We start from the raw sequence: 21071 nt of genomic DNA, 5'->3' as shown, positions 1-21071 counted from the left end.
CCCCCCCCCAACACACACACACACACACACACACACACACACACACACACACACACACACACACACACACACACACACACACACACACACACACACACGCACACACACACACACACACACACACACACACACACACACACACACACACACACACACCGCTGTTGTTCTCGTTACGCTCACAAACAGCTCTGCAACCGCGATGTCAAACACTCGGGGAACCAGGCCAGTGCTAGGAACTCCAGGTCTGTGTGTGTGTGTGTGTGTGTGTGTGTGTGTTAGACACGAAAAACTTACCATAAAATTGTATCTTTTTATTTCTCCTCATCTAAATTCCTCTTAATTATCAGATTTTTTTTAGTCTTGTCTGATTTTTTCATAGCTGTAGACTGACTAAAAAGGTTGGACCCCATAACTTGGTAAAAAACCTTTGGGCCATGCGACGTAGGTTAACAAGGATGTGTGTGTGTGTGTGTGTGTGTGTGTGTGTGTGCGTGCGTGCGTGCGCGTGTGTGTGTGTGCGTGTGTGTGTGTGTGTGTGTGTGCCCAGGAAAGCGGAGGGAAGAGCCAGGACTCTCAGTGGAAACACTCGCAGAGAGAGCAGACCTCGCCACCGACGAGGTGGATTCTTACGTTCTGACTTCACCCAGAAGTGACTTCATGCTCCTGATGTCATGCAGGAGGTTTGAAAACAACGGCTTCAAACACGGAGAACAAGCAGCTTCACAAACGAAGGTTAACCGTGTCGTTAACCGTGTTTCCAGACTTCCTCTGAGGAACTCTCGTCTGGTCTGACGGAGATGTTTTCAGGACTGAGGGAGTTTTCAACGACGCTAACGGGATGTCTGTCTGGACATCAGGTGAAAGGAGGAGGAAAAGCTATGTTTAAAACACCTTTTTAAAACACTTTTCCATCAGAAACTCATCCTGGATGCATCATATAAATCATTATTACTATTATAATCAAGAATAATCGTGGATAAACATTAAATGTGGAGTATTTTCAACAACTCAAACTCATCAAAGTTACGTTTAAAACACATTTCCATCAGAAACTCATCCTGGCTGCATCGTATAAATCATTATTATTATTATTATTATTGTTATTATTATTATTATTATTATTATTATTATTATTATTATTATTATTATTATTATTATTATTATTATTATTATTATCATTAATCATAGTGAATAAACATTACGTGTGGAGTTTTTTCATATTTTTTATTTTTGGAGCCACGAGTGAGAAAATGTGAACTATCACCTTTATATTTACTTTAAAAACAAGTAAAACTTCAGCGTAGGTGTTGCCTTTTCATCAGAAACTCATCCTGGCTGCATCGTATAAATCATTATTATTGGCATGCCAAGTAGTGGCATTCTCAGTCAAAAGTGTTACCGTGGCAACACTAGATGCCAAAAAGCAAAAAAAAGGCGAAAATTCGGACGCTTATTGCTCGGCCGAACTTTATCGTAGAGACATCGTTCAAACTTTCAAACACTCGGCCTGATTGGCACTAAAGGCCCATACAACCTTATTATGCCAATTATTACAGTTTTTGCGATATTTAACTTTCTTTTTTTTTTTAATTTCCATTTGACGTTGGATGCTTGTTGCTAGGCAACAGGTTATCGTAGAGACATCGTATAAATGTTCCCTGACTCGGCACGCTGTGGACTTTAACATATTCAAATTTCATGAAGCTGGGATTTAAGGACATTTTATGTCAAAATCCATGCCAAATGGCCCCATTCATTCGGATGGGGTTTTTTACCACGGTGAAAAAAAACCTATCCGTTAACGTAGCCTGAACCGGAACGTGCAACCATGCATGGCATACATCGTTAGATGCGTCCCCATTGTGCCTCGATGGGCATTACTTTTCTCAGTCAAAAGTGTTACTGTTACCATTACCATTAATAACTATAGGGAGCACAGGAATTAATGCAATAAAACCTCAAACACCTCAAACTGACATAGAACCCCCCCGAACACAACCACTACAGCCCCAAACCAAAGCAGCAAGAGGGGACGAATGGGCGGTAGGGCATGCCCATATCAAAATTTCATGAAATCTTCTAGTTACTATTATAATTAATAATAATTGTGGATAAACATTAAATGTGGAGTATTTTCCGACCTACTTCACATTCTACTTCAGATTCTGGTAACTCTTACAATCAACGCATGACTTCGCATCACGGCGGGCGGGTCACAACGCCGGCATCAAGGCCGCGGTGCAGAACTTAAGCCCGAGTTATGGTTCTGCGTCAAAACGACGCCGTGCCTACGGCGTAGGGTACGCGTCGACGCAGACCACACGCCGTCACTGATGTCACCTCCGGAAAATTGTAACTACGCATCGAGGAGACGCAGACCACATGCAGACGGAGAGGGCTGTGATTGGTTCGCTTGGAAGCAACACATTTCCGGTTTCGGTTTGAAGCAGTCGTGAACTTTCAGCGCTCTTTTCTTCGTGTGTGTGTGATTTTTTTGTTTTTGTTTTTTGCACAATAGTTGTCCTTATCTCTTTGATTCACTGTGACCGGAAAAGTCGGATAAAACATTCAGGAAAAGATCGCTAATTAGCGGTCACGGGGGGAACTGCACCATGGAGAAATGGAGTGACGGAGAAGTCTGAAGGTTCGCAACGGCGACGGCGTAGGCACGGTGTTGATTTGACGCAGAACCATAATTCAGCCTTAACAATCAACGCATCACTTCGCATCACGGCGGGTCACAACGGCGAGCAGCAGCGGGCAGAACAAAAATGACGGCGTCCTGTGCAGCAGCTGCGCATCATAAAACTTCAAAGGTTTGGGAGCATTTTAGTGTTGATACGGCGAATAAAAAGATGACTTGAAAGGTTTGCTTATCACGGGAGCACGTCAGTAATGCACAAGCATTTGAAGAGAAAGCACGTCGGACAGTTGAACTAAACTGACTCGCCTTGGTAAGACATTAAGCGTATTTTGGCTTTAAAAGAGAGCTTTAACGTTATGCCTGACTGTGCCTGACAAAAGTATTTTAAATTAAATGCATGCAGTCTGAAGAAGTTTAATAAAATATCTATTTTTCATTGAAGTATCCATTTTTCTTGCGTTTATTATCATTTGCCACATAATTAAAGCAACCTCATACTAAATTTAAGAAAAAAATACTAATAATCCGATTAGTCGACTAATCGTTTCAATAGTCGGTGACTAGTTGACTATTAAAATAGTGGTTAGTTGCAGCCCTAGTGTGTGTGTGTGTGTGTGTGTGTGTGTGTGTGTGCACGCTGGACTACTTCCCACAGGGCATTCCTGTCTCTCCCTCTCTCTCTGTCTCTCTGTCTCTCTGTTTCTCTCCATCTCTCCCTCTCTTTCAGCCACTCTCTCCCACAATAGCCATCCACTCGTCCCCAGGGAGACGCATGAATATGGAGGAGGCTGATACACACACACACACACACACACACACACACACACACACACACGGATACCTGGATGGAGCTGCAGCCCCAACACCCCCCACCTCCTCTGATGCTCCAGTGTTTGTGAACATGAAGCTGCTGCTCCTGCTCTGGTCTGGTTCTGGTTCTAGTACTACTACTCTAGTACTACAGCCTCCGCCGCCGTGCACGTGTCCTCCGTGCACGTGTCCTCCGTGCACGTGGAGCGTCAACACCCAACACACATTCCTGCTCTTTGTGACCGGCGTGTAACTCAAGAAGTCCACAGGTCTTTGTTTCTCCCGGACAAACATGCAGGTCTGTGTTCCTGATGACGATGGCCGACGCCCCCCTCCATTACTAACCCCCCGCCCCCTCTGGAACCAGCTGTTCTGTCCACCGTGCAGGAGCACGTGCACGAACCCGGCCCCCAACACACACAGCAGAGGGTAAGGGCCAATCCCAATCCCCCCCTACTTTCTACCACTAGCCCTAAAAATGAGTAGGTCCTTGTAATGTTCCCTAGGGATTGGGAACCACTTGCTACGTCACTGCGTGGTTAACGTTCGGGTACGTAAGCGACTGCGTAGTTGGGTGATTCTTCAATTCGGGGCACTTTTGACTTTTGGAATTTTGAAAAAAAAAAGTTCTTTAATCTCTGTTTTTTCTATTTCAAAATGTTTATCAATTGGTCTGGAACAAAGATCTTAGCATAGCTTTGATTGTACTGCATGATCATTTGATATTATGATGCTTTTTTCAAAGTTGTCACAGCAAAATGTCATTACCATCACAAAAACAAAACACTGATTTTAATACAAAATGATTTGACAAGCAAAGTTTTCACAATCATTCCAGTAATTACAAAACATGCTCTTTAAGAATCATGTTCTAAATATTTGTAAGTACATTTAAAATACATTTTAACACCATGTTCTCTCTAACTTTTTAATATATTGCCTTGTCTCAACAATGAAATATTGCATACTAATGAAAATATTTGAATTGCAATGCATATTTTTTCAGAAAATGCAAATTTAGACAATTAAACATTACCACAATGATTGAGGTAAAACCCAAGTTATGGTTCCGCGTTAAATCGACGCAGAACCTACGCCGTACGGCGCGCGTCGCTGGGTAACCTACGCCGTAGGGTCTGCGTTGGTGTAACGCGGAACCATAAATCAACCTTTATTCTGGCGAGGTTTGAAAAGACTTTGCAACAACGACCAAGCGAGTGATTATGTTCATTCACTGAGTGAATATTATGAAAGTAAAATATACATTTCTCGCTAGAAATGTAATCAAAACGCATTTTTATGCAGAAACTAACTCAAAATATTGATTTTATTCACTAAAAATTAGAAATGTCCGCCATATTTTTTTGTTTGATTGAGTCTGCAAATGATGACGTAAAGCATTCTGGGAAATTTTCTCTAGCCCTCGGTCGTGAAGTCAGTATCTGAAATCCCTCGCTGTGAAGGGCTAGATTCATACACACTAGCCCTCGTTATGTCCACTAGCCCTCGTTATGTCCACTAGCCCTCGTTATGTCCACTAGCCCTCGTTACGTCCGCTAGCCCTCGTTATGTCCACTAGCCCTCGTTACGTCCACTAGCCCTCGTTATGTCCACTAGCCCTCGTTACGTCCACTAGCCCTCGTTACGTCCACTAGCCCTCGTTATGTCCACTAGCCCTCGTTACGTCCACTAGCCCTCGTTATGTCCACTAGCCCTCGTTATGTCCACTAGCCCTCGTTATGTCCACTAGCCCTCGTTATGTCCACTAGCCCTCGTTACGTCCACTAGCCCTCGTTATGTCCACTAGCCCTCGTTACGTCCACTAGCCCTCGTTATGTCCACTAGCCCCCTTTATGTCCACTAGCCCTCGTTATGTCCACTAACCCTCGTTATGTCCACTAGCCCTCGTTATGTCCACTAGACCTCGTTATGTCCACTAGCCCTCGTTATGTCCACTAGCCCTCGTTACGTCCACTAGCCCTCGTTATGTCCACTAGCCCTCGTTATGTCCACTAGCCCTCGTTATGTCCACTAGCCCCCTTTATGTCCACTAGCCCTCGTTATGTCCACTAGCCCTCGTTATGTCCACTAGCCCTCGTTATGTCCACTAGCCCTCGTTATGTCCACTAGCCCTACATGCAAAGAGGAATTGGGACACCACTACCCTCACGGGAACGTGCAAAATTTATTTTACATGCATCGCTGCTGGATGAAAAGTGTAACTGTAAACCATAATCAGCAATATTAAAATAATAAAAGGCTTGCAATATTTCAGTTGATTTGGAATGAATCCAGAATGGATGACATTTTTGTTTTTTTAATTGCATTACAGAAAATAAAGAACTTTATCACAATATTCAAATTTTCTGAGACAGTCCTGTATGGTATTGTTTTATCCATTTAAGTCTGTTTTTCAGAGAATATAGGCGTCACGTCATTGACCCGTATATATCTGTTTGCAGTGTGTGCCGGGCCTGGCGGGGTCTGGCGGGGCCTGGCGGGGCCTGGCGGGGCGTCGCTGAGCCCGGCGGCTGATTTATCTCCCGGTGAAAGGTTGGGTCCTGCCAGCCGGTGCCCACGTGTGGAACTCTCAGTGTCCTCTCAATAACCTGCTCTGAAACCCGAGTCCTGCTCCGGAGTGGAACACGCAACCTCGATTTGTCCCTGTGAATATGCAGAGCAGCTAACGCTGTGTTCACTGCCACTCCGGACTCCGTTTAGCCTGACGAGAGCGTGTTTACACACGGCAGCGTTTCCTCTCTGCTGCACAGCCCCGACCCTGAAACCCTGAAACCCTGAAACACCTGGAACCCTGGAACCCTGAAACCCTGAGACCCTGGAACCCTGGAACCCTGAAACCCTGAGACCCTGAAACCCTGAAACCCTGAAACCCTGAAACCCTGAAACTCTGAGACCCTGGAACCCTGAAACTCTGAAACCCTGAAACCCTGAAACCCTGAGACCCTGAAACCCTGAAACCCTGAAACTCTGAAACCCTGAGACCCTGGAACCCTGAAACCCTGAAACCCTGAGACCCTGAAACCTGCAGCATCGGGGGGTTTTAGGGACTTAGTGAACATTAGAACAGCAATAATAATAATGTTCAAGGCAAGAAATAATGCACTGCCTGAAAACATTCAAAACATGTTTCAAGATAAAGAAGGAAAATATCATCTAAGAGGAAAACTAAATTTTAAAGAACCTTGTGTTCGTACTGCTCTTAAAAGCGATTCAAAAGCAACTATAAATACTAAATGATTAATACATATGATACTAAGGTATAATACACATAGGCATGTACCTATGGACATGTGTATGTATATATATATATATATATATATATATATGTATAAACAGTATGTGTGTGTGTAAGTATGTATGTATATGTGTAGGTATGTATATGTAATATTTTATTATTGTATTATTGCTTAAATAAATACTGTATGGAATGATATTTATTAATGACATTGCACTAGTTTATAAAAGCTAACATTTTTCTTGTGAAAAGGGTTGTCATAAGCTTAAGCTTCAGTCTGAACCTTTTGGTCCTTGGTTTTTAGTCAAAATTGTATAAAATTGTATGTATTTATATATATATATATATATATATATATATATATATATATATATATATATATATATATATATATATATATATATATATATATACCAAAAATTATATATTTTTTTTGTATTACACTGACGATTTACACCTGTACTTTGCGTTATTTGTGTTGTAGAAATTGAAAGGACCAATAAACTAAACTAAACTAAACTGTGGGGTAACTTTGTGGAATGGTCTTGATGATGAAATCAAACAAAGCACTAACTTTATACAGTTTAAAAACACGTACAAGAAAACAATTCTTGACAAATATAAAAATAAGGACCTCTAAAGAACTCAATTTACCTTCCGTATATAAGCATTTCTTTTATCATTATTCTGTTCCTTACTTAATTCTTGCCATTGACCCGGTCTTTGTACATTTTGACCGTATAGAAACGTAATTCTTGCCAGTTGTGTGAAATAAGACCTGGAAACAGGCATTGTGGCGTAGAATTGTCAAATTGGTTTAATCAATTGTACGAATTGTTACAGATTACTTTTGTAATACTGTATTTGACCCGGTCTTTGTACGTTTTGACCGTATAGAAACGTAATTCTTGCCATTGTAAGAATGAGATGAACCTGCTGGATCTACTGCCCTTACTTTTTAACAACTGGTGCTTTTTATTATTTTACCTCCTTTCTTATCTTTTTATTTCATTTATTTGTTATTTACTGTTTAATTGTGTCTTGCGGCTTTTAATGTTGATGTAAAGCACTTTGAATTACCTTGTGTTGAATTGTGCTACACAGATAAACTTGCCTTGCCTCATTTTTCATGTCTTGATTAGATGGGGGCGGCGCCGTAGCGCCCCCTACTGACCAGCCGCCACTGTTTCAGAGGGCTTGACTGGGTTTCTATGGCAACGTCGGGGGGGCGGCGCTGAGCCGAACAGCTGATTTCCTGCTCTGATCAGAAATACTATGAACTGTCATCCACAGGAGAGGAAGTCTTTTCATTTCACCACAGATGGACGGATGTCTGCGGGCCTCGCAGGGCAGAAGGTGCGTCTGAGCCGTATGCACGCAGCCATATAGATGCACACCCACGCAAACGCATCCAAATGTGGACGAGAAGCTTGGAAAGCGCACAGCAATGCACAGAAATGAGCAGCAGCAGGCTTGAGGATGTTCTAGGTAAACAGGAAAAACCTCAGACCATTCTTAGATATCCGTTCATCTTTTACAAGACTTTGAACCTCACTTATTTGAGAAATAACACGGCGACAGCAAAGCGTTGCTATCTGCGGTCCATTGAAACTCGGGGCACATGCATTTTCCTCGCCTTTGAAGGGAAACGTCACAAGGTCAGGGGATGTGACATGAAGAATTCAGAAGAACTCAAGAAAAGTGAATCATGATGCAACACCCTCACAACCCAGCCGTGGATGATGTAGGCCAGTGGAAGATACAAAAATACTGTTTACTACAATTCCCTAAATGAAATGAAAGACTAGTAACATGCTCATGTGCATCCTCTCTTCCTGAAGGTTGTTGTCAGATATTTGCAGGGTAGTTATCATCTAAACCGTTTCAGATTTTGCATCCCCAAACAAACAACCGTCGGCAGACTTTTGTCCTTTTATTTTCTTAATGCTGCATTTACTGTTGTAAACATAAAAAGGGGGACACAGAAGCACATTTCCGAACCATGTGGGAACTAATGAGCTTTTCTCACGACGGCCAGATCCACATACTTCCAGATCGTCTAAGTCGGTCAGGAATACAACCAGACTTGTTGGCTGCTGCCAATCCATAAAATCCCCAGAAAGCTGGAGTAGCCCTGTGGACCAACAAACAGCCTTTGAGTTTATGACACTTGCATTGAAAACTGTTCTGTAACTGTGAGCAGTGGCACTCTTTTCAGATGGCCAAGGCTTGACAAAAGCTGGACGAAGGTTTAATGAAGGTTTCGAAGAAGGTTTGATGAAGGTTTGACCAAGGCTTGACGAAGGGTGGACGAAGGCTTGGCAAAGGCTACAAAGGCTGGATGAATGACTTGAGGAACGCTGGATAAAGGCGTGGCGAAGGTTTGATGAAGGATGGACGAAGGCTTGTTGAAGGCTTGGTGAAGGCTGGATGAAGGCTGGATGAAGAAGGTTGGACCAAAGCTGGACGAAGGCTTGGCGAAAGTTTGACGAAGGCTGTATGAAGGTTTGGCGAAGGTTTGATGAAGGATGGACGAAGGCTTGTTTAAGGCTGGATGAAGGTTGGACCAAAGCTGGACGAAGGCTGGATGAAGGTTTGGCGAAGGCTTGATGAAGGTTTGGCGAAGGCTTGATGAAAGCTGGATGAAGGCTGGACGAAGGCTTGGCGAAAGTTTGACGAAGGCTTGATGAAGGCTGGACCAAGGCTGGATGAATGCTTGACGAAGGCTGGACAAAGGTTTGGCGAGGGCTTGGTGAAGGCTTGATGAAGGCTGGACGAAGGCTAGGCGAACGCTTGCCGAAGGCCGGACGAAGGTTTAATGAAGGTTTCGAAGAAGGTTTGATAAAGGTTTGACCAAGGCTGGACCAAAGCTTGGCGAAGGCTGGACGAAGACTGGACGAAGGCTGGACGAAGGCTGGACGAAGGCTTGATGAAGGCTACACTAAGGCTGGACGAAGGCTGGACGAAGGTTTAGCGAGGTCTTGGCGAGGGCTTGGTGAAGGCTTGAGGAAGGCTGGATAAAGGCTGGACGAAGGCTGGACCAAAGCTGGGCGAAGGCTGGACGAAGGCTGGACGAATGCTTGACGAAGGTTTGGCGAAGGCTTGGCAAAAGCTACAAAGGCTGGACGAATGACTTGAGGAAGGCTTGGCTGGACAAAGGCTACAAATCCAACTGAAGACCGGACGAAGTCTTGGCGAAGGCTGGACGAAGGGTTGATGAAGGCCGGTCTAAAGCCGGACCGGGCAGGTTCGCTCCAGGCCCGTCGTGCTCGTACGTTCGTGCTGTTATTCCTCTTTTATCTCCTCTGAAAGTGACTTATTTACTCAAATAAAAAGCGCTTTATTCTGTGAAATTTGGTGTCAGGCCCCACCTTCCTTCAGCACCTCAACACGCTAACATTCAAATATAACTGTTTACAGTGTGATTGAGTAACAACAAGTAGAATAAGACATTATGTTCTGCAACTCAAAACTGACACAGAGCTTTTTTTAAAGCTTCAGAGTCACCGGAGGACAAGAGGTCAGTGTGCATGTTTGCTTCACATGAGATGGAAATACTCACTCTTGTACAGCCCGTGCTATAGACAGCGCCGTGGAGCCCGTCTCGTTAACGCTGTCCAGGGTCACGTTTGGCAGGTCGTCGTCGTCGCTGTCACTCTTGATCTGCCTTGGCGAGAGGCCGTTGGGGTCTGTGTGTGCTGCGGAGACGAGAAGCAGACGACGTCAGACACACGACACTCAGGCTGTAAACTTATAAGGCGTATCGCATCGTGTGTTTGCTGGAGACGGAGTCACCTCTGCCATTTCATCCCGTTATCCCACAAACAGTTTGGTTGTATTCAGAACCGGCCCCAAGGCATAAGACAGGGGTCGGCAACCCAAAATGTTGAAAGAGCGATATTGGACCAAAATCGCAAAAAACAAATATGTCTGGAGCCGCAAAAAATGAAAAGTCTTGTATCAGCCTTAGAATGAAGGCAACACATGCTGCATGTTTCTATATTAGTTATAACTGGGGGAAGATGTTTTTGGAAAAAAGTCGAAATGTCAAGATTAATGTTGAAGTACAATCTTGAGAAAAAAGTCGAAATGTCGAGAAAAAAGTCGAAATGTCGAGGAAATAGTAAAAAGTTCGTGAAAAAAGTCAAAATTTCGAGAAAAAAGTCGAAATGTCGAGATTAAAAAAGGGAAAAGGAAGAAAAAAAGGAAAAATAGAAGAAAAAAGAAAAGGAAAAAAGAAAAGAAGAGAAAAAAGAAAAAAAGAAAAAAGAAAAGAAGGAAAAATAAAAAAAAAGGTCAAACATTTTTGAAAAAGCTCCAGGAGCCACTAGGGCGGCGCTAAAGAGCCGCATGTGGCTCTAGAGCCGCGGGTTGCAGACCCCTGGCGTAGGCGAACTAAGCGGCTGCTTAGGGCCCCGTGACCACTAGGGGGCCCCCAAGAGTTAAAAAAAAAAATATTTTTTTTTTTTATGTGTGAGTGATGATTCATACATTATCAAAAGGTATGTTATTGTACAAAAACAGAATAATTAATATTATAACGTAAACAACATTATGTTAACAGACTGGAGTAGACGACTGCTGCCTCTCGGCTCTATTTGTTTGATTTTATTTGTTTATTCTATTTAATAATGTCTGTTTTGTACATTTGAATTTATTCTTATATGGAGAACATATTGACGAGGTTCTGTTTATTATTATTTATTACAAGTTGAGTGATTTTAATTATAGTTCTAATTTTTAAAGGACTTTGTTGTTGCACTTAATTGTTGTCGTTCCACTTCAAATTGCTGTTGCATTTTATTTAAAACCAAAAATAAACTAGATAACGTTTTAGTTTAGTTTAGTTTAGTGGTCCTTTCAATTTCCACACACAAATAACCCAAAGTACAGGGATAAATCGTCAGTGTTATACAAAATAATATATATAATTTTTGGCATTTTTGGCACTTTAAGATTATTTTAATTTAAGGTATTTTTATTTTTTAGTAATTTTAATTTATTCAGACTTTACTCAACAGTTACTCAGTACTTGAGTAGTTTTTTCACCAAGTACTTTTTTACTTTTACTTTTTTACTATTATTTGGATGACTACGTTTTACTTCTACTTGAGTCATATTATTCTGAAGTAACAGTACTTTTACTTGAGTACAATTTTTGGCTCCTCTACCAGCTCTGCTCTTCACCGAGTCGCTGCAGAGCCGAGCAGCACAAGAGGAGCGTGGAAAACATAATCTATCTCGGCCTCCGGCCGGGGAGATAAGGAGCTGGGTGGAGCGCGGTGTGTTGCTGCAGCTATGGAAACAGTCCGAGTGTTTGTGCTGACGCGTGTTTGTGTGTTCTGATACGTCCAGCTGGGACACGTGCACAAGCAGGAGAGTTTCCCTGCATGTGCAGCGGACACAGAATCCAAACACTCATATTCTGAAGCAGACAGGAGAATATAGATCAATGAAATCATGGAACTATTTACCACTATATGACTACATTAACACAGAAATCAATATTCATAAGGCAAATTAAGAAACACCTTGGAATATCACAGTACTCGAGTTGTAAAAACAATCAGGGGGAATGGTGGATTTGATCATATGGGGACAGATAATTTGTGCTGATTACAAATAATATAATATATTACAAATAATAGCAGTGACCAAAACAGCTGCAGAAATACTGCAGGAATGACATAGCAGCAGTTAAATGCAGCCTTCTGTAAGCTTTAAATATCCACTGGGCTTACATCAAATACATCAAAACACAACAATAAAAAACACTTTTCTGAACTTATCAATATGACTCTGTCCTTCACAGGATAAGTAACATGGATCACTGCAAAAACTCACAATCTTAACAAGAATATTTGTCTTATTTCTAGTTAAAATGTCTCTTTTAGTAAAAAAAATCTTATTACACTTAAAACAAGACTCATCACTGGAAAAAACAACAATTTTCACCTGTTTTAAGTAGATTTTCACTTGAAATAAGTAGAAAAATCTGCCAGTGGAACAAGATTTTTTTGCTTGTAAAAGTAACCGTTAAGATCCCCAACTTGGGCTCAGTTTATCCAAATAACGCCTGTTAAGAAATTTGCTCGGATGTTTTCGAGGATGAAAAGAGCCGCCGGCTCGGGAGCCGATTTATGGTTCTGCGTTAAATCGACGCAGAGTCTACGGCGTACGGCGCACGTCGCCACGTAACCTACGTAGGCTCTGCGTCGATTTAACGCGGAACCATAAATCAGCCTTTATTCTGGCGAGGTTTGAAAAAGACTTTGCAACAACGGGCAAGCGAGTGATTATGTACATTCACTGAGTGAATATTATGAAAGTAAAATATATATTTCTCGCTAGAAATGTAATCAAAATGCATTTTTATGCAGAAACTAACTCAAAATATTGATTTTATTCACAAAAAAATGAGAAATGTCCGCCATGTTTTCTTGTTTGATTCAGTCTGCAAATGATGACGTAAAGCATTCTGGGAAATTTTTCTGGCCCTCGGTCGGTGAGTCAGTATCTGAAATCCCTCGCTGTGAAGGGTTAGATTCATACACACTAGCCCTCGTTATGTCCACTAGCCCTCGTTATGTCCACTAGCCCTCGTTATGTCCACTAGCCCTACATGCAAAGAGGAATTGGGACACCACTACCCTCACGGGAACGCGCAAAATTTAGGGGTAGGGATGAAAAGTAGGGGTAGGGGGGATTGGGACTGGCCCTGAATCTAAAATGTCTGCCAAAAACAACACTGATTAACAGTAACTAGTGCACATGGTTTGAGGAAGTTGGGGCGATGGTTTGATGCCGGCGTCCCACTGGACCACGAGCTCTCAGCGATCTCCCAGCGAGCGCCACCTTAGCTAGAACGGAAATTTGCATCCATTTGACAAGTTGTGACAGTTTGTCCCCTGAACGACTGACTGGATGCATTTCCAAATATCTGCAGCCGTTCTGTCTTCGCCGTCTCCATGGACACGGGGAGAGAACATCCTGCACAACTCGAGAAGCCACCGTCGAAAAAAGAGGCAAACAAAGAGCTGCTGGAGAGTGGTGGCCATCTGAGCGGTTTAGAAGTTAAAAGAGAAAGGAAATAGATTGTAGATTATAAGATACGTTCTCATTTGTAACAGCAGAAGAGACGTGGGGGAGCTGAGCATCAGCCGCTCTGCTGCAGAGCTGCTTTTAGAAGCCATCAGGACTTCACCTACTCTGCCCTCTCAGCTGAGCCCCGTGGCCATAATGGCCCGTAATAATGGACTGGAGTTTGGAGCAGACATGGTGTCATTACTTCTGAGAGGGGGGGGTCACAGAAATACCACTCCAACTCATTCGAAACTGTTGCTTTTTAAAAGGTTTTTACTCTGTTGTCGTAAGACGGCGATATGCAGATCGGTCAGTTTCACCCCCGTGGAAAACCTGCAATTAGTCGGGGACGGAGAAGGATGGACACAAAGGAGGAGTGGAGAGGAGTGGAGAGGAGAGGAGTGGAGAGGTGGGCAAGAGCACCGGATTTTTTTTCTTTCTCGCTTTCCTGTTGTTTCCAGTCAAGCCCTGTTTCCATGGCAACCTCCGGGCTGGAGACAGGGAGACAGCGCTGAAAGAAAAGGCTACCCACCCCTCTCTCTTAGAGAGGATGGCCAACCTGTGTGTAGGAGAAGGGTTTGTGAGTGCATGTTGCCATGTCGGAGACTCAAGTGGACAAAACTTACTGAAATGGTATGACATGTGTATATTCCAACATACCTCCAACAAGCTCACACCAATGGAGGGTGTTTAATTGGAAAAATGTAATCCGGTATTTTATATAACGCGTAAGATCCAAAGTAAATTAAAGCTGCAAGCAGCGATGAATGGGCCCTCGCGCGTGTCATTTTCACCAATAAAAGTCAAGGACTCAAAACTAAGTCCGATGACACCACCCACGACTCTCTATGTCAAACCATTCAAAAGTTATGCCAGAAAATAGGAACCATCAAATATCGACCAATCAGATGAAGGGACGGGGATAATTTGCACCAATTATGGTCAAGGAGTCAAAACCGAGTCCGATGACACCACCCACGAGTCTTTATGTCAAACCATTCAAAAGTTACAGCAAAAAGTAGGAACTATCAAATATGGACCAATCAGATGAAGGGGGGGCGCGCTTTTTGGCGTCTAGCGTCGCCACGGTAACGCTTTTGACTGAGAAAAGTAATGCGCATCGTCGCAGGATGGGGACGCACATTTTGATGTATAACACACCTGGGTGCACGTTACGGTTCGGAAAAAAATGGCATGAATTGCGCCATAATACACGATTAATTCAAAATGGCCAACTTCCTGTTCGGTTTCGGCCATGGCGCCAAGAGACTTTTCTTTAAGTTGTGACATGATACAGATGTGTAGTGATTTTCGTGCATGTACGTCAAACCGTATTGTGGGGCTTGAAGTTTTCTAGGGGGCGCTGTTGAGCCATTAGGCCACGCCCATTAATGCAAACCATTAAATATCACATTTTTCGCCTTGCGTGCAAAATTTGTTGACTTTTGGGGCACGTTTAGGGGGAAAAAGGCCATCATTTCATCGAAAAAATAAAAATAACAAGAAAAAACGAATTTCAACGAGTTGCCTAATTTCAGCAACTCGTTGGCTCAATAACCAATCAGACGAGTCCAAACTGGCACAGAGAAAAGTCTTAATAAGCGAGGACCGATGTCCATCCACGCCCTGTTATGCAAGACTGCGCTCCCTGTCCTTCCTGCAGGCCTTTAAACGGCGTCTCCGAGGACGACCCCACCCAGCCGGCCCAGTGTCTGTCTGAGCACACGCTCTAATTACACATCTTTGTTGTTGTTGCTTGTTCCTCCGGCAGCACATACATGGGTGTGGGTTCGAGTCTAAATGCGTCTCTGGGACTCTGCAGGGAGTGACAAGAGAGAGCGACCTCTTTTACAACCAACACTTTGGCCCGTGGAAACGCTCCGACTTGGACAGAAACACCTCCTGCAGGCTCCCGTCCAGAGGTTGGCAGTAAAAAACCACACCCAGAGACGAGGCGGCGGCACAAACAAGTCCTGCAACCCAGGACTATCTCCGATAGTTGAGTCTCTGCAGAGCAAAGCTGAACCTTGAGAAGCTGGACAAAGAAGGGACAAGTCAAAATAGAAATTAACCTCACTCTGCCCCCACTACTCCCACAACATCTATGTTACCAGGGCTGGGGATCGATTCAAATGTCAAGAATCGATTCCGATTCTTAAGATTCAGAATCGATTATCAAGATTTGATTCGATTTGATTCCGATATTGATTTGGGTTAGTGTTATTAAAACAGTTTTTTCAGCTGTTGCATGAATTGTATGACTGTGTAGTTCTGCAACATTTTAATACTAGTATTAAATTGAGATTCAACAGCAAGTATTGGCAGCTAATGATGCTGTATGTTGTCCATCGCTCCTGTAGTGTCTTGTGCTGGCCCCCCTTTTTCTCTTTTGTGCATGTTTGCAGGCCAGAGCTTCGGGAGCTGCGTGCTGGCCTGCGGTCCCCCCCACCCCTCCACCCCCGGTCATCCCGTTGCTGCTTCCACCTGCCTGCGGCCCCACCCCGGTCATCCCATTGCTGGTCTGAAGCGTGAAAGAGAAGAAAAGGAACTGACTTTAATAGTTCCTTTTCTTTCTGGAGAGATAGTTGTCCAAGACACAAACACACATGGATTCTCACCTTTACTGACAATAAATGTTAGTACTACAACTCCACACAGACAGCCCCTGCCGGGCTTTGAACCAGGAACCCTCTCACGACCAGGCAGCGTCAACGACCTCATCAGGATGAACCCGACCAGCCAACCAAAACCAACCAAAACAAACATCCAGATTCACTTCCATGAACCAGGAACCAAAAACCACCACAACAGTCAGAGTTCCCGGAGGAATCCCACCAAGAGGCAGCACAAAAGCACCAAACTCTTCAGTTTCTGCTCTTAACAAACGTTTATTTCTGCCCACAAATGTTGAAGTGAGATTTCTGCCCACGTCCGTCACATTAACAGATACTGCAGCCAGTTCCTGGATGCCTGAAGCCTGTTTGTATCATCGCTTGTTTTTGACTCACAGATCCATCTGACGCCATCGCCCCGAAGAGGCTCCGGTACCGTCCAAGTACTGGTCCAATCTGGGATTACTTCTGTCCCAACCAGGGCTGGGGATCGATTCAAATGTCAAGAATCGATTCCAATTTTTAAGATTCAGAATCGATTATCAAGATTTTATTCAATTTGATTCGATATTGATTTGGGTTAGTGTTATTAAAACAGTTTTTTGAGCTGTTGCATGAATTATATGACTGTAGTTCTGCAACATATTAATACTAGTATTATATTGAGATTCAACAGCAAGTATTGCAGCTAATGATGCTGTAAGGACCAATCAGCTCCCAGAATGCTGATAGAACTGAAACAGAAACATCATGGGTCAGAATTATCAAACAGATCCAGGGAGGAAACAGAGACGCAGGAAATCGCTTTTAGTTTTTAACACATTCCGTTTAAAATATTTTCCATTTTCGGTCTATTTCGGTTTAAAATTTTTGAGAATTTGGTTTTTAGCATTTTATGCAAATGTAACCCCAAGACAGTATATAAAGTAATGAAATATGCAGCACAAAGTGCTTTACATAAAAACGAAATGTAAAGCAAACAATTTATGCAATTATAAGTGAAAACTTTAATGTTTTCATACATTTAAACATATTTAAAGGCAAAAACATGGCACCAGTTATTCTCGTGTCCAACAAAAAATTCCTTTTTTGGGCATAAACAAAAAAATACCAAAAGTTGTAATGTAATGATGAAAAAAAAAATCAATCTTTAGACATATGAATCGATTTTTAGAAATTAATATGAAAATCGATTTAGAATCGACACAGGCCTACAGTCTCAATTAGTGAATTTCTGATTAAAAAAAGAAGGTCATACCTTATAAAGGTGTTAATAACTCATTATACCACACACACACACAGTCCTCATAAAACTGTAAGAGAAAATACAACATATCAAATATTAAAAACCCAGAAAAAGTCTTGGCAGCTTCCGATTTAACGGCAGCGAGACCCCCCAGGAAAGCGTCCACCGGGGCGGAGCGTGGTCTCTAAAGCCACCCTGAATAACGTTCTTCTGGGAACAGAGTCTGATACTTATGTCATGTCGTGACGAATGATTCCAGATGGGGAAACGTCTGGCCGGCAGAGGGGCCTGGTTCGGCACCCGGGGGCCACGCTGCAGTTTAGTCATCGTCTCGCTAAAGGATGCAAACCCCCCAAAAGCATGTTGTTTGGATGGGAGCACATGTTGTTCATACGTTTCAACAATAAAGTTTCCTTTCCAGATGTGCAAGATGCCCCTTCCATAAACACAAAGTCCAGCTCTCACCCTCAGAGGAGCAGCGTTTGAGCCCCGAAACGAGAACCAGGACCCACCGCCGTCGTGCACATGAGGAGGGATGGTAATTAATTAAGATTTTGCCTATAGAGGGTCTGCATTGACGTCACTTCCCCACTTACCCCCCTTACTCGCACTGAGTGGCAAAAATGTCTGCAACTAGTAGAGAAGACGGGATAACAGTCGATTATGGGCTTAAATTAGCGTCAGTTGGACTTGACAGTGACCCGTACAGTTACCAAGAACCAGTGGTCCATGGACATTAATATTTGGTACAGTTACCAAGAACCAGTGGTCCATGGACATTAATATTTGGTACAGTTACCCCAAGAACCAGTGGTCCATGGACATTAATATTTGGTACAGTTACCAAGAACCAGTGGTCCATGGACATTAATATTTGGTACAGTTACCAAGAACCAGTGGTCCATGGACATTAATATTTGGTACAGTTACCAAGAACCAGTGGTTCATGGACATTAATATTTGGTACAGTTATCAAGAACCAGTGGTCCATGGACATTAATATTTGGTACAGTTACCAAGAACCAGTGGTCCATGGACATTAATATTTGGTACAGTTACCAAGAACCAGTGGTCCATGGACATTAATATTTGGTACAGTTACCAAGAACCAGTGGTCCATGGACATTAATATTTGGCCATGAATCCAGTTTCCTGATATTTATATGTACTTAATTTCTACGCCGGGGAAATACACGACGCAAATCTTGAAGGCTTACAAAAGTCTTGACGCTTGGTCCGACTTCAAGCCAGGATTTGTTGGAGAAATTAAAGTGATGAGGACACCGAACTTTATGATTTGACCGTTTAACGTTAGCTACCCAAAAATCCAACATTACCTGATACAAAATGGGAACCACAAATCCACGTTTCGGTGTCTGGAATCCAGTTGTTTCTGTGAATTGCAGCGATCCATTTGTCTCTTTTAAGATTATTTTTCGGCAGTCTGTAAAACAATAACTCTGATTTCTTGCTAAATCTATGAGTACAGTCGATCGCACAACAGCTCTTTTCCCATTTTAGATGTTTTCCAGTTGCTCAAACTGAAAGTTTACGCTGACACTCAGTCTTTCTGACACTCAGTCTTTCTGACACTCAGTCTTTCTGACACTCAGTCTTTCTGACACTCAGTCTTTCTGACACTCAGTCTTTCCGCTGTGAAGTCGCATCTGTGACGTCATGCGCATTCCCTCTGTTACTGTGAGAGTCAAAAAATAGTCATAAAATAACAATGGAAAATGGCATTGAGCTGTTGAGTTCATAAGTTATGTTTTTCTGTTTTACTCCAACTGTAGCTACAGTCATGGCCTTTGAGGCACAAACATGTTTACAAGTTTTCTACAGACTTTCTATTTGCACTTTTGTTATTAGACTAAAAATGTGCACGATTACAGAACGGATGTTCTGCTTTCTTTCTATTGTTTTATATTCATTTATACAATTTTAAGTTAAGCAGGACAGATTTCTGTTTAAGAAAGATACAGTAGCTACTCATTTCATTCAGTTAATTTAGTTATTTTGTAGTAAAGTGAATATCTTGATAATAATTTGTTTTCCATGTGTTCATGTCATTCAAAAATACGCATCTAATTCCATTCAGGTTCAAGTCAAATAGTTAAAAAATCGTTTCACTCACAAAAAAAGGGGCTAAAAAAATTCACCGTGCCAGGAAGGGCAGAGGTGTATATTAACCAAGTAGATGTACTTTGTTATACTACTTTTTTGTAGTGAAGTAGTTTGTAGTTTTTTTGAGGATTTGTACTTTACTTGTGTTTTTTTTCAATCAGGACTTTTACTTTTACTTCACTACATTTAAAAGTTCTTACTTTTACTAAGTTATTGCTAAATCTATGAGTACAGTCGATCGCATAAACAAAAAAATACCAAAGGTTGTAATGTAATGATGAAAAAAATCGATCTTTAGGAATTAGGATTAGGATGTGTTTCATACCCGATGATGTCATGGACATGTTGCTGATCAACTGAAATAATCACAAGATGTTCCTCCCGGCTGTATCTCTTTAGAACCACTCACTTTTCTACGTTCACAATGACCTAATATGTTATAAATCGTTCAAATGTTTATTGTTTTTAAGAAGCAGCTCATGCATATCGAAGCTCCAGAAGAACATAACTGTGAATCAGGTTGAAGGGGAAGTTTGCAGGCAGCGTAAATCATGAATATGGAAGGGGAAGAGCCTCACCTTTGCCCTGGCCTTTGGCCTCTTCCAGCAGAGGTAGCATGATGGCGCTGCTGAGGCTGGAGGGGGATCGAACGGCCGTGGTGTACATGAGCGGCAGAGACTGCACCACCACTGGGATGCGGTGCACGTGGCCGGAGAGCTTCCCCGCTCCGCCTCGCAGGCCGAGAGGGCTGGACGGAGGCGGCGGCACCGACTGCAGGATGTGCAAATACGGCTGACCTCTGACCCCTCTCCCGGGCGTGAGCACCGACGAGGCCGAGGTGATGACCGACGGGGAGGACGAGGACGAGGAGGAGGACGACGACAGGGAGGACGACAGGGAGGACGACAGGGAGGACGGGGAGAAGGCGGAGCGGAGCGGGGACGAGGCCGACGAGGTGGCGGCCGGCGTGCAGGAGGAGGAGGAGGAGGATGGGCGGGGCTTGTTGATTGACAGGTCCACGGGTTCGGTCTGCGTGTGGAAGTGCAGGTCGTGCGCTAGCAGGTCCTCCGGCGGCTCGGCTTTCACTCTGCTGAGGAAGAAGGGGACGCCGTCCATCGCAGAATAACGGCGCACTTTGGGTGACTGTGGGAGAAAAAGAAGCATCGATGTTACATGTTTGTCATTTCAGTCTCATAAAAACACATTCTCATAAAAACACATTTAGGCAAGGCAAGTTTATTTGTATAGCACAATTCAACACAAGGTAATTCAAAGTGCTTTACATTAGGAATGGGT

At 43.1% G+C, this 21071-nt stretch overlaps 1 protein-coding gene across 1 annotated transcript in view; it reads right to left on the bottom strand.

Moving 5' to 3' along the window:
* The window catches only part of klf12b (Kruppel like factor 12b), a 94681-nt gene that overhangs the window by 9907 nt on the left and 63703 nt on the right, over window positions 1-21071 (bottom strand). Inside the window, exons 3-4 of the mRNA XM_061724655.1 lie at window positions 20354-20918; window positions 10273-10408 (exon numbers count right to left, since the gene is read on the bottom strand). Coding sequence (XP_061580639.1) covers window positions 10273-10408; window positions 20354-20918 — 701 coding nt within the window. The remainder of the gene's footprint in view (window positions 1-10272; window positions 10409-20353; window positions 20919-21071) is intronic.

Source organism: Cololabis saira, chromosome 6, assembly GCF_033807715.1.
Source record: "Cololabis saira isolate AMF1-May2022 chromosome 6, fColSai1.1, whole genome shotgun sequence".
Classification (NCBI taxonomy): Eukaryota; Metazoa; Chordata; class Actinopteri; order Beloniformes; family Belonidae; genus Cololabis; species Cololabis saira.
The sequence above is the reverse complement of the archived record's forward strand: the minus strand, read 5'-3'. Positions and strand labels throughout refer to the sequence as shown.